Source organism: Labrus mixtus, chromosome 6 (genome assembly GCF_963584025.1).
Source record: "Labrus mixtus chromosome 6, fLabMix1.1, whole genome shotgun sequence".
Lineage (NCBI taxonomy): Eukaryota > Metazoa > Chordata > Actinopteri > Labriformes > Labridae > Labrus > Labrus mixtus.
Window position 1 is genome coordinate 15,343,808 of NC_083617.1, and position 12,890 is coordinate 15,356,697.

The 12,890-nt window shown below is 40.0% G+C and overlaps 1 protein-coding gene across 10 annotated transcripts in view; it reads left to right on the forward strand.

The window, feature by feature from the left end:
- Window positions 1–12,890, forward strand: part of LOC132975571 (mitogen-activated protein kinase kinase kinase kinase 3-like) — a 41,550-nt gene that overhangs the window by 21,266 nt on the left and 7,394 nt on the right. For 2 of the 10 annotated variants that reach the window (XM_061040209.1, XM_061040211.1), the window contains exons 15-27: window positions 1,010–1,072; window positions 3,668–3,720; window positions 4,391–4,429; window positions 6,284–6,358; window positions 8,710–8,761; window positions 8,912–9,290; window positions 10,553–10,662; window positions 11,543–11,584; window positions 11,697–11,781; window positions 11,905–11,984; window positions 12,217–12,277; window positions 12,437–12,554; window positions 12,780–12,838. In XM_061040209.1, the coding sequence (XP_060896192.1) occupies window positions 1,010–1,072; window positions 3,668–3,720; window positions 4,391–4,429; window positions 6,284–6,358; window positions 8,710–8,761; window positions 8,912–9,290; window positions 10,553–10,662; window positions 11,543–11,584; window positions 11,697–11,781; window positions 11,905–11,984; window positions 12,217–12,277; window positions 12,437–12,554; window positions 12,780–12,838 (1,216 nt within the window). The remainder of the gene's footprint in view (window positions 1–1,009; window positions 1,073–3,667; window positions 3,721–4,390; window positions 4,430–6,283; window positions 6,359–8,709; window positions 8,762–8,911; window positions 9,291–10,552; window positions 10,663–11,542; window positions 11,585–11,696; window positions 11,782–11,904; window positions 11,985–12,216; window positions 12,278–12,436; window positions 12,555–12,779; window positions 12,839–12,890) is intronic. The other 8 variants (XM_061040217.1, XM_061040219.1, XM_061040210.1 and 5 more) reach the window with 7 other exon arrangements.

Below are 12,890 nucleotides of genomic sequence, written 5' to 3' on the forward strand. Positions count from 1 at the left end.
GGTTATTGTACTTTTTTTTTTTGAATTGCCTGATGATCTGAATTGAAAACTTCAGAATAAGAGTGTTAATAAATGGGATGGTGCAGGTTTCATGCATGGCCACAGCGTCTTGATAAAGACCCCGCTCCCTCACTTCTTTCAACTATTTTTCTATCCTTTGCACTTTCACCTTTTTCCACAAACCACCCTTGTATTCCTCTCACCTTCTAGAAAGTCCAACACAATAGCGTTCCAATTTCCCTCTCTCTCCCTCCATATGTAAATCCATCTAATCTGGAGTAAGGTTATGAGACAGACACCAGTGAAGGTCTTTATGTCATACCTCTTCATTCATCCCCTTTATCCTTCAGTCTAAATCTTGAAAGTCTACTTTGTCTCTGTCTTGCTGATTAGTCTGGTTTTTTTTTGTTTTTGTTTTTTAGCTCTATATGATCCATACATTCAGGATGACAGTTGTTACCATGTTCAAAGCTGTTGCAAAAACAGTTGGCAGCAAGATTTCCAGACAGGAGTTAATGGCTGGATTAACTTTAAGCATGTTTATATCATTTATATCACCTACAGTTTATGCTATAGATACATTGTGTAACCTGGATTGAGGTACTGTAACATGCGGTCGTAATTCTTTAGAAATACTGCCAAGAATACCCCAGGAACAAAAGGCTTCTAAAATTAACAATTTTTTGTAACCTTCGAGATTTTAATGTAATTTGTGTCTCTCCTCCTCAGTTTTTGCTCATTTTAAACCCTCCAACTCCTCAATTTGACTCCATCCCTCCCTCACTCTATACCCCAATTCATCCCCTCTTCAAATTAATATTGCAGCATCTCCCTCCTTCTCTGTCTTGCTGATCCACGGACTTCAGATCCCATTTTGGCCTTAATCCATTTTTCATCAATCATCCGTGTCTCCACTCCTCCCCTACCCCCTACCCCTCCCCCCCATTCCCTCCATCAGTCCAGGTTAATGTATTAACTGAGGTCTCTCTCGCTCTGTCTTGCTGACCAGTGTGAATCTGAGCCCTATCTGGACTGTGTTGAGGAGCTCTACTATACCGCCAGATCTAATATGGTAGTACTCTTTCTCTCTCTCTCTCTCTCTCTCTCCCTCTCTCTTTCTATCTTTCGGCCGCTCCCTCTGTCCTCCTCCACCGGCCTTTTTAATTTTCAATTCGTCTACATTTCTATAACCTTTGGCTTCTTTTTTATACCGCTGTTTTACTTTCTCCATGTTTCTCTTCACATCTTAATCTGCTCCTGAAGGACAAGTCCGTGTTCTTCCTTTTGCTCTCTTGGTTTCCAAGCCCTGGCCGCCTCTTTTATAATTCCTTTTTTTTTTTTTTCATATTCCAGAGTGCTGATTGTTTTGGCTGCTCAGTGTCCAACATGTATTTTTGTTCATTTTCACAGTTTTGTTCCATCTATTGTGGTCCGCCCATCTGTCTCTGTACATCCTTTTTCTTCTTTTTTTTTCAGCCTTGGCTTTTGCCGCACTAACTGGTGTTGTAGTTGTCATGGTGATAAGGGTCCTTAGTGATGTTGTTGTTCTTGTTGTTGTTTTCAGATACACATACAACACACACAAACAAAATCATTAAAATTGAAACTATTTTAAATACATTTATTAATCACGTTTTAATGTGTGATAAATCTAAAGCTTGAGTAAAATAGACAAAGATAGATTTCAGGGTCACAAATAGATAATATTAAACCGTCTAAAAGCTGTTAGTGGTGCAGTGCCTTGCACAAGGACACTTGGGTTTGAACACTGACAGTCTGGCTCCTAAAGTTCAAATTTACAAAATACACTCCTTTCAGTTTATGCTGTTTTATACCTGATTTATTAGATATATATATCTTACTTTTAATTCAAAATACAACGCAAAATGTGTTTTTTCAATACTTTTTTATGTTCCTTAACCTCTTACGTTCAGTAGTTGAACGGACCAATGAGGCCTTTTTGTGTGTGTGTGTGTGTGTGTGTGTGTGTGTGTGTGTGTGTGTGTGTGTGTGTGTGTGTGTGTGTGTGTGTGTGTGTGTGTGTGTGTGTGTGTGTGTGTGTGTGTGTGTGTGTGTGTGTGTGTGTGTGTGTGTGTGTGTGTGTGTGTGTGTGTGTGTGTGTGTGTGATACAATGTTTGTGTGTATCTGATCGTCTGATGTCTGCAGTATGTGTGCTTCACTCTGCATGCTTGTTGTATTATGTCTTTCTCTTTTTTTAAAAACTATTGTTTCATGATGCTGCATTCACATTGTGGCTCTTTTTGATGTAATTGAGCCCAGGTTTACGTTTACTCCACTGAAAAAAAGTATTCTAAACTCAACCAGGGCTGCTTACTATGAACCTGCATTTTAATCTGCTATACCTGGTTTAAAAAGCAGTGTGGGACTCAAATTTATTGAGCAGTGAATTTCCACACACCTTTACAGTGTGCATGTGGCTGTAATTAAAGAGCTATTACAGAGCTACTGCTCTCAGCTGCTACTCCTACTGTAGCTGCCATTGCTAGCATGTTTGGCTACAGGCTCACATCCTGTTGTCTTTGAAGTCGATAGGAGAACATAGTTTGGTTTCATAAGTTTGAAAGTTTGTATAGAAAATTTAGCAACTAGGGCATCAGCAGTGAAGTAGGTCTACGTTAGATTTTAGGCTAGCTTAATTGGCAAGTTAGCTAAAAAGCTATCACTGATTAGACTCTGCTAGCTAGAGTTGGAGAAAAGAAAACAACAACAATTAAAATTTAATGTTTATATTCTCTGGCTGTTCCTCAATCTTATATATTTTTTTCATGTAGAAGTACTGTGTACATATATATATATTTATTCCCTCTCTTTGGATTCTAAAACCTAACTCAAAGGTTGAACTTGCGTCACTGCATGTGAACTCAGAGACCATAACTTGTAATGACACGTCTTAGGTAGACATTGCTTCATTTTATGGTGTAACAAGACAAAAAGGTAAAACTGGTTTAAAACCAACTTTTAACAAATGCAAAGTAATATTGAACAAAACTAAGCAGAATGCCTGCAGGTATTTACTGTACATGTATCAACCTGCACCTTCTAAAGAAGATAAAGTAGGAATTTAGGAATTACTCAATACACAGAAAAATAGTTGTGAATAAATATATCTTGTGCCCATTGTTTTGGCTCATTTATTCAGTTTCCTTTCCTGTTTTTAAACTTTAATGTATTAGGTAAAAATGTTATATTAGCCAACCTGCACATATCACACTTTAAAAAATATCTAAACTATGAGGACGAGAGGGAAATTACATTTAAAACATCTCCATTATTATTTAAAAATTTTAGGCCACAATGTGAACTCAGCAAGAGTAAACGCACACATACTTAGCCATAAACACTGACTCTTTTTATCCTCTGTGTTTGTCTGTGGTATTGTTTTAAATTTAAGGTGACATTTCTGTTAAATCAGGGGTCTTATCATCACCAGCAGGCTGCTCTAACAGCCACAGCACCTCTAGTCATTTATCAATTGAGCATGCTTTCAGTTGTAGTCACTATTTAAGTGTGATATATTTTGGCACTTGGCTTGGATCTTCCGCCTTGTTTCTCTTTTGGAGAAATCAAATAAATGACACATTTGCAAATGAACCCATCATCAGTATGTATTGTGACACAGCTGTAATGTTACTCTTTGTCTTGTAGGAATTGCAGTTGGAGTATGGCCACGACTCACCAAGTCTACTGGGAGGAAACAAGTAGGTCTCGTCTTCAAGTTTCAAAGCTTCTGTCGCTCTCTTGTAGTGATTTCACATTTGCACAAAACTACCAAAAAACTAGTTTTAGGGGTGAGCTGCATGTGTGAACACAAACAGAGGAAATATTCACTTGAACTTCATCTGGAGTTTCTCCCGCTAGCCCCCCAGTATTTTTTCTGCAGAAAGTGCGAGTGAGCTGATGCAAGTAGCACCAGAGGGATATACAGTATTTGTAAAAATGATAGTCTCCCTCTGTGAGGTGGATGTGTGAAAAACCCGATCAAGAGGATTTCAGGCGCCGTTGTATCTATATCTTTGTCTTTTTTATATATACTGTATCTCACATGCAAGAAAAAAAAAGAAAATGTCACATTCTATTATCTACTGCTTGAGATAGGGGTAGTTTTGATGATTTATTCATAATTGCAGCCTGAGGATGTTTTTTAAGCTGTGTGTTTGATTTTCCGTGTTCTTTGTAAGCAGAAAGCTGAGGTTCAGATCAGTGCTGCAGAATTTTTCTCAACTGTCTATCAAGGATTAAGAGATTTTTCCAGACATGTGTTTGCAGTCATTTTGAATGAATTCAGAAATCATATATAAGTGTGTTTCTTCTCATCTTTATCTTTATTCCATCATTCATTCATTTCTCTTCTCTTTGTCTGTCAAACAGGAGTCTTCTCAAATCTGTGGAGGAGGAGCTGCAGCAGAGGTAGGTCAGACCGCTCTCACGTCCTGATTCACCCAGGGCCTCTTGATTCGCTGGTGTTCTAACCACGCCGTCCCATCAGCCAATCATTATTAATGGCAGGACTAACCTGGGCCCAATCACTAGTAACTAACGCTGCTGTAATGACTTCAGGCTGTGACGCCTATCAACACTTTGGGGATTCTTGTGGGTCTTAATTTCCCTCTGCGGCTTGCTTCACGCTTTTGATGTCATCAGGGGAGCGCTGTGCTTCAAAGGAGCTTCCTGCAGAGCATGGCTTAACACACACAAACACATGCGCACACACACATATGCACGTGTACACAGATCATTAGCCAAAGCTGCAGTTGGTGTCTTAAGCAAATTTACCGGCAAGTCTCAGGAGGTTTTCTTCTTACTTCCCCAAAAGACAACGATGATCACATCCTTGTGTTTTGCTATTTTCTCTGAGATTATCTGATACAGCAAATGTTTCAAAGAGTAATTGTGGTGTCCATTACAAGATACTGTAGAGTCCTCACATTCATATACAGTCATTAGGTGCTTTTAACGTCCCCTTTTAAGAACCTGACACTTTGATTCCCCTACATGTATAAACCAGATCTACTGAAGCATTGTTTGGCCTATAGAATGTAGTCGTTGGCATTAAAATTTCAAGTGTTCTGTTCTGCCCCTCTCGGTATCCCTTTAAGTATCCTTAGGTTAACAGACGAATAAGTACTGTTGTACAATATTACAATGAAGTGGTAGTAGAGCATATAGTAGTAACAGTCAGTCAGGATTAACAGACATTGTTCAAATAAGGTCATGTTCACTATGCAGTTTTGAGGTGTTGCAAAATGTAAGAAACGCTACCTGAAAAGTATTTGACTGATTTATTCTAATTTAGCCATCAATGTTTATTTATCTTATGTGGTATGCCTAAGAAGAAATAAACAAAAATTTGTTTACAGAGGATTTCAGACCCAGGTATGGCCGAGGCCCTCTTTACTGAAGGGAGAAATTACAGTAGGAAATATGACATTCTTACAGGACAGAATGCATTTATAACGACTTATAATTCAACTTTGAATGGAGGTTTCCATGAAATTCACTTTTTTGCTAAATTGTCCTTAATAAAGAAAGAAAGAAAGGAGGGAAGGACGATTAATATCCACGATGAAAAGCCTGTCCAATCTCAAATATTTCTTAAGTAATGGCAGGTGCTGTATATAAGCTTACATGATAGCTTCCTGCCCAGATAAAAAACAGTATTAACATTATAGAATTGTGATTATAGAATGAATGCTGTGGTAATGTACATGAAGATGAAGATTATCATCTAAAAATGAGTTACTGTTGTTGCTTAGAAAACAGGAAGAAGTATTTCTTAAACATGATAAGGTTTTAAATGTAGTGTGCCCCTTAAAAGCCAGTTTAAAATATTGATGTTGATATATACTTCAGGATTTAGAGGGTATTCATTGTGTGTAAGTAGCTACGAGTTGATTGATTAGAGATTGTGTTGTGGTAAGATCTGCAAGGACTGTACAGGTTTGAACTGTTTAAATTCGAAGCAATGGCTGTTTTGGTTCTGTATTTTTCACAGGACCTTTTATTTTGGCGGGAGGAAAAATCTTTTTAATTTTGGATCTGTTCAGTCCTTTCAGATCTGGTTCAAGGGTTAGAGGTAGTTTGTGGACCGAGCTTCACTCAGCTCTCCCTCCCCTTTCCCCTCCTCCCTCTCTCCTCCTCCTCCTCCTGTTCTCACCTTTGCTTGCTCCCTCTCTCCCTTAACTTCGCCCCTCTTATGCTCCCCTTACCTCAACCCTTTTCCCCTTCCTCCCCTCCTCCTCCTATCTTCACCTCCTCTCCCAGGGGCCATGTGGCACACTTAGGGGATGATGAGGATGAGGATGATGATGGTGCAGATGATGATGAAACTCACACTCAGTAAGTTCTCTCCCAGTCTCAGAGCTGGAAGCCTCTCGCCCTTTGTCTTTTTTTTAATTCATCACCCGTTCCTCCCATGTATCAAAGAGGAAAGGGTGAGGAAGACAAGGGGGGAAGGCTTCCTGTATTAGCCAAAGTTTCATCGATGCATCTCTTTGCAGCACACCCCGCCATCACGCCACATACGCCACCTGTGTTTGTGTGTGTTTTCTCTGCCATTAATATTGTCTTGTGTGAAGTCTAATAGCTATTAACAGTAACCCTAACCCCAAAACTGACCTCTAGGCTGCTAGTGAATTCAGTCATTTTTACACTTTACCTACTTAAATACCCAGGGACAAAGGATAGCATTAGCCATGGATAGGGCTGAACACCACTGAATTAAAAAGAAAATCTTTTTGATACATTAAATCCCAGATGCATACCATCATTTCATCGCCCTCAATCACTTCATACTAATCTATATTTCAGAACCGATGACTTCAAAGGTCTGTCTGTAGTTTGCGTACTCAGATAAATGATCCTCATGACCTTGACATCTCATTTGCTGTTGTCTTGTTTTGTTCTCCACTTGCGTCGCCATCTGTGTGCTTCCTTGCTGTGTCAGGGTGTGTGTGTGTGTGTGTCTCTCTGTGTGTGTGTGTGTGTGTGTGTGTGTGTGTGTGTGTGTGTGTGTGTGTGTGTGTGTGTGTGTGTGTGTGTGTGTGTGTGTGTGTGTGTGTGTGTGTGTGTGTGTGTGTGTGTGTGTGTGTGTGTGTGTGTGTGTGTGTGTGTGTGTGTGTGTGTGTGTGTGTGTGTGTGTGTGTGTGTGTGTGTGTGTGTGTGTGTGTGTGTGTGTGTGTGTGTGTGTGTGTGTGTGTGTGTGTGTGTGTGTGTGTGTGTGCACATACCCGCTGCCTTCTGGCTTCTCCTGCTTCTATTATACTGTATATTTGGCATCCAGCCACATCCCTCATCATGTTAAAGCCAAATGTCTTCAGCAGACCAGAGCCTAATCTTTGCCAGACTTACATGTCTTTTTCACTGTAGTCAGACAGGCTCAATTACTTACACACATACACATCCCAAGAAAATGAAAAAAAGATATATATTTGAGTGACTACAAAAACCTCCAGAATCTAGAACTACAGGTTAGGTTATGCTTGCTAACTACATGTTGTGGTTGTAGCTAGCATGTTCATGATAATATAAATAAGCTCTCACTGTCAAAAGAAAAATCATATTTTACTTTGAATAAAGTCTTAACTCATATTGAAGCAGCTCCGCAAAATAGTCATCTTCATCTTCTCCATTTCACCTTTCAAGTTATCAGCATGGGATCAATGGGTTTGTGCTTACTTTGTAGATAAACTTCTTTTTTGCCAATGTCCCTATTTTGTGTAACCGTTGATATCATATAACTGATATCTTAACACATGTCAATTGATCCTGAACTGAATGAGGTTTTTCGTCTCAATTTCCGCCCACCACCACGCTACATTAACCAACATTGTTGTTATTCTACCCTTAAACCATCACACTCACTGTTCAGATCTAACTGATTCCATTCAGGCCATTAACCTGTTGACTGTCATTTAACACAGAGGACTTTGTTAGTGTCCTGTACTTTCTCATTCAGCCTCTATTCGTTTTTATGTGTGTGCTATGATTGGTTCTTTGTCTTGTCATTCTTTTACATGTGGTGCTAGAACTCTGCAGTTCATTAGGCAGGATGGATAAAGTCTCGGTGAATATGGTGCTGGTGAACTTGGAAATTTAGCATAGTGCTTAAATTAACAAACAAAAGTAACTTTCAGCACGACTATTTTCTTTGAGACTTTACTCATGCTCTGTTTGTAGTTTGTCTTGACCATCTCTCGTGTGTGTCTCACTTTGTTTTAAGTGGTTAGAGCAGTTCCCTCGTGCGTGTGTGTGTGTGGTTTAAGTGTGTGTTTATTAAGTGTGTGTGTGTCTCACAGTCAAATAATATCAGGCTATGGTTAACCTCTTCATTTCAGAATGTATTATCTGATCAGCCCATAACATACAGGACCACACCCAGTCCTGTCTGACTGCACAAAACGGGTTTCCACTTCATTATTAGAATGAATCAGATTTTTACATTTTTAGAAATAGACAGACGTAATTTTAACCTTTATTAGTTAAAGAAGTTTAACACAATGAAGTATAGATAATAAAATGTGTCTTGGAACAGAATCTGCCTTTTATGATCAGTAACTTCTTCTGAAATGGAAAGTTAAACCATAGCATCAGTTGTCACATGTTGATGGGTGTGTTGAATACTTTTTAGTGTCACTCTTGAGTGTTTTAAGACGCAAATTCTCAAATCTCCTGCGTTCTTAATTTTTCAGTAAATCCAGCACCATCATGAGGCCAAAGGTCCCGCCTCCACTTCCTCCCAAGGTATAAACAACTCAGTACATCCCTCAGGCTCAGTGGAAGATTTCTCTGTTGAGGATTCATTTTATTTATCAGTTATGTCATTTTTCTAACATGTTTTCTTGGATATGAGAAATCTGCTCACTGTTTGTCCTCGTCTGTATTGTCTTTCAGCCCAAGTCCATCACGTCCACCACGTCCCAACAGCAACAAAAACACGACGAGAGCCAGTCACACAGTGAGGACGACGGCGGAGGGGGAGGTACCATCAAACGCTGCCCAGTCCCGGAGACGTCAAGCCCGGCAAAGGCAGCCTCCAATGTCCCCCCGCGACCCCCGCCCCCGAAGCTGCCACCCCACCGCCGCAGTAGCCTAGGTAACGAGAGCCCCAAGTGCACGGACGTGGAAAACTCTGCCCCAGAGGATGATGGGAGCTTTAGACATTTCTGGGAGTGGCTCCACACGCCTCACACAGAGGAGGAGCTGGAGGAGGCATGGGAGGTGCTGAAGGAGGTGAAAGAGGAGCAGGAAAAAGAGGAGGAAAAGGAAGAGAGTAAGAGCAGCAACTTGATAGATTGGTAGTGTCCGCAGACCCTGTCGTCCCCTCCGATTGGTTGTCTCCCATTAGTCGGTCCTTGTAGTCTGATTTCTTTGTTCCATGAGTCCGTTAACAACAGCGCTTTTTACATTCTTTTTTGTTTGTAGCTCCCTCTGTCCATCAGCTCCTGATCAATATAAGTGTCTGTCATCTTTTTGTCAAGTGTGATTGGTTGGACTAAACAGTCAATCAAGAGCTAGTTGTCTGCTATCACTCCCCTTCGCTTCCTCGGAGGAAGAATGAAGAGGAGAAAACATCGTCCTGGCTAATCAGACTTATACAGGAGAGAGAGGAGACATGTGATATCACATGAGAGCGTTCAAAGTTTGAAGTAAAGTTTTGCTCTCATTAGTTGAAATATATATATATCCTTATATTCTTGACCACATGTCATTTTTATAAGGTGTATTTTGGTTAACCTGTTTGCTTACAAGAATGACTGAGACTTTTTATTTGGAGCTGTTAACTTTGAATTTTTTTTTGTAAAATCAGAAAGATTAGTAAAAACAACAGAAGGTTTGGTTAGTTGTAGTTACATAAAAAAAAAATCAATCAAGTTGAGAATCTGGAAAGTAAAGTTTTGTAGTGTCAAGTCCTCAACAGGAAAGCTTTGGTGGAGATGGGCTGTGTGCAGAAAGGTTCCAGAGGAGCTAGCTGCCACAAAAAGTAATAATTGTAAAGTTTTTTCAATATACTTTAACAAAGTATTTGGACAGCAGTGTTTCCCACAGAATGACACTGTACCTGGGCGGACCGCTCAGGTATCGTCTGTATGTGGGAAACACTGGTCGGACTTACTGGTTTCATGTCAGAGTATAAAAGTGGACAAAAATACAAGTCATAATACAGGTCACCATCTGGCAGGCAGGTTGTTTGTGGTGCATTAACACCTCCCCTCCGCTCATGACTATATTTGATCCTCTGTGTTCTTCCTGCTAGCCTGCTCCCTTCTTCCCTCCCTCTCTGCTCCCAGTAGTGTGTCTGTTACTGTTCAAGTTGATCTCACTGTGCTTTCAGTCCTGCAGATTAGATTGTACTCACCCAAACAAATGTTGATGAAGAAGAGTCAGTTTGAGTGGACTGTAGTTGCAGTGTGTTCTGCAGCTGAGTCTTTTCACTTCTTAAACACAGTGCAGTATTTCCACACTCTCTCTTTATGTGTCCAATTCTTCTTCTTTACGACGTTCACACATTAAGTTGTGTCTTTGTCATTGTAGGTAATGGCTTGAGTTCTCCACATACTGGAGAGAGGGACAGTCCAGCAGAAAGGCAGTCCACTATGCCCCCTAGTGTCCCCATACGGAAAGACAAGAAGGACGTCGCTCCGGTAAGCACACTTACCTCTTCAGTCATGGCAAACTTTGTTCTGATTCACAGTATGCCATGGTAGCAACTTGTCCATCACAAGGAAGTGCTTTGTCATCTGTTTTACTCTAAACTGGGATTATTATTTACAACATCATGATCATGTTACAGTGAAGCAGACTTGAAACTAACTAATGAAATCACATGCTTCCTTTGAAATATGTTTACAGAACATGAAATATGTTTCATTTTCATGAATAAAGTGATTAAGTAGAGTTTGAGAAAAAAAAAAAAAAAAAAAAAAATTATTGGAGTGCCCTATGCAGGCATTTAGAAAGAGTTCAGGTACAGTGTTGGGGCTTTTCCCATTGCCTACCCTTTACAAACCGTAGATGTTGTTAACACTTCTGTAACACCACTGCCCCTCCCCTCGGGATTGTTGCTAGACAGACTGCCTGAACAACAACCCCCCAAACTCCCCACTGTCCCGCACGGCGCAGTCTAGTCTAAGGCTGTTTCGTCATGAGCCTGGAATCCGGCCTAAAGATTTCTGTCTTTTAATAAGGCAGTTTTTTCTTACCAATGTAACTTTTTGAAGTGCTCATGATGGATTAAGCCGGGTCTTTGTAATAAGTAAGGTCTTTTACCTGCTTTTTGTAAAGTGTCTAGAGATAACAGTTGTTGTAATGAGTTGACGCTATACATATAAAAATTGATTGATTGATTGACTCTCTGCTCAAGGACCTCAGTAGATCATAAACAGTTAATTAAAGACCTATGTTGACAGAGTTGGGATTCAAAATGAGATTTAAGAGTTACAGTGAGTTCTAAAGATCATCCATAACAGAGTGCCTACTGACAGTATGTGTGTGCATGTGTGTGTGTTAATCCATCTGTCCTAGAAGCCGATCAGTAATGGACTCCCACCAACACCAAAAGTTCATGTAAGTAACAGACGCCTTCTATTCTCGTTTAGAAAAAACAGGTTGTATGACCTTTATGTTACTTGCATATTATTGTACAGCTCATGAATGTGTTGTGTTCTCTCGTTTGCAGATGGGTGCATGTTTCTCCAAGGTGTTCAACGGTTGTCCTTTGAAGATCCACTGCGCGACATCCTGGATCAATCCCGACACCAGAGGTATCCGTACAGCAAGCAGATACCGTGTTGAACATGAACTCACAATGTGAACAAAGATGTCGTCACTAGTTTCAATCTAAACAAGGTGATTAATGGAATCATTTTGTTTTGTGTGCGTTTCAGACCAGTATTTGATATTTGGAGCTGAAGAGGGAATCTACACATTAAACCTTAATGAACTGCACGAGACCTCGATGGAACAGGTGAGACTAGAGATCATGGATTTGAAGATGGTCGGGAATTTATGTTATGGTGGTAGTTGTATACGTATTTGACAATGTATTCATTTATGTTTTAATTTAAAAGAAAAGCACAGTTTAAAAATCAATCCAAAATGATCCTACCTTTAAATCTGCAGAAATGATTGAGTCTAGTTTTGTCATGTTGCTCGTTTCCTTCATTTCTCTTTTCTCTTCATCTTGTTTGTGTCTGCAGCTCTTCCCTCGGCGGTGTACCTGGCTATACGTCATGAACAACTGTCTTCTCTCCATATCCGGTGAGTTATAGCATATCTGTGGGATGGAATTGTTTCGAAGTTGTCTTTATAAATTGATTATACTTAAGATACTCTCTCTCTCCACTTTTGGTCTCTTCCTTTCTCATGTGTTTTTTTTTTTTTTTTTTTTTCGACAATTCTCTCCTTCTTGTCTTCCAGGCAAAGCCTCTCAGCTGTACTCTCATACTCTGAGCGGTCTGTTTGAGCAGGCCAGACAGTTACAGAAGTTACCAGTAGCCATTCCCACACACAAGCTGCCTGATAAGATGATTCCCAGGTAACTCTCCCAAATGGGAGGTCACACTTATCCATCGTACAAATAATCACAGTATGTCTCCCTTTTGATCTCATTTGTAATCCTTCACTTTGATTTCTGACTTTTCTGTCTCGTAAAAAAATGGAAATAACATCAGAACCTTAATTTCAGTTTGAACATGATGTTGACTTTATCACAAACGCCTTTTTTGACTGACTGATTGTTTTCTTCCTTTTCTGTTTATAGAAAGTTTGCTGTGTCTAATAAAATTCCAGACACTAAAGGGTGCCAAAAGTGCTGTGTAGGTGAGTGTCAGAGAAGTCTCAGCTCAACACTGACTTTTCTTAACTGTCATGT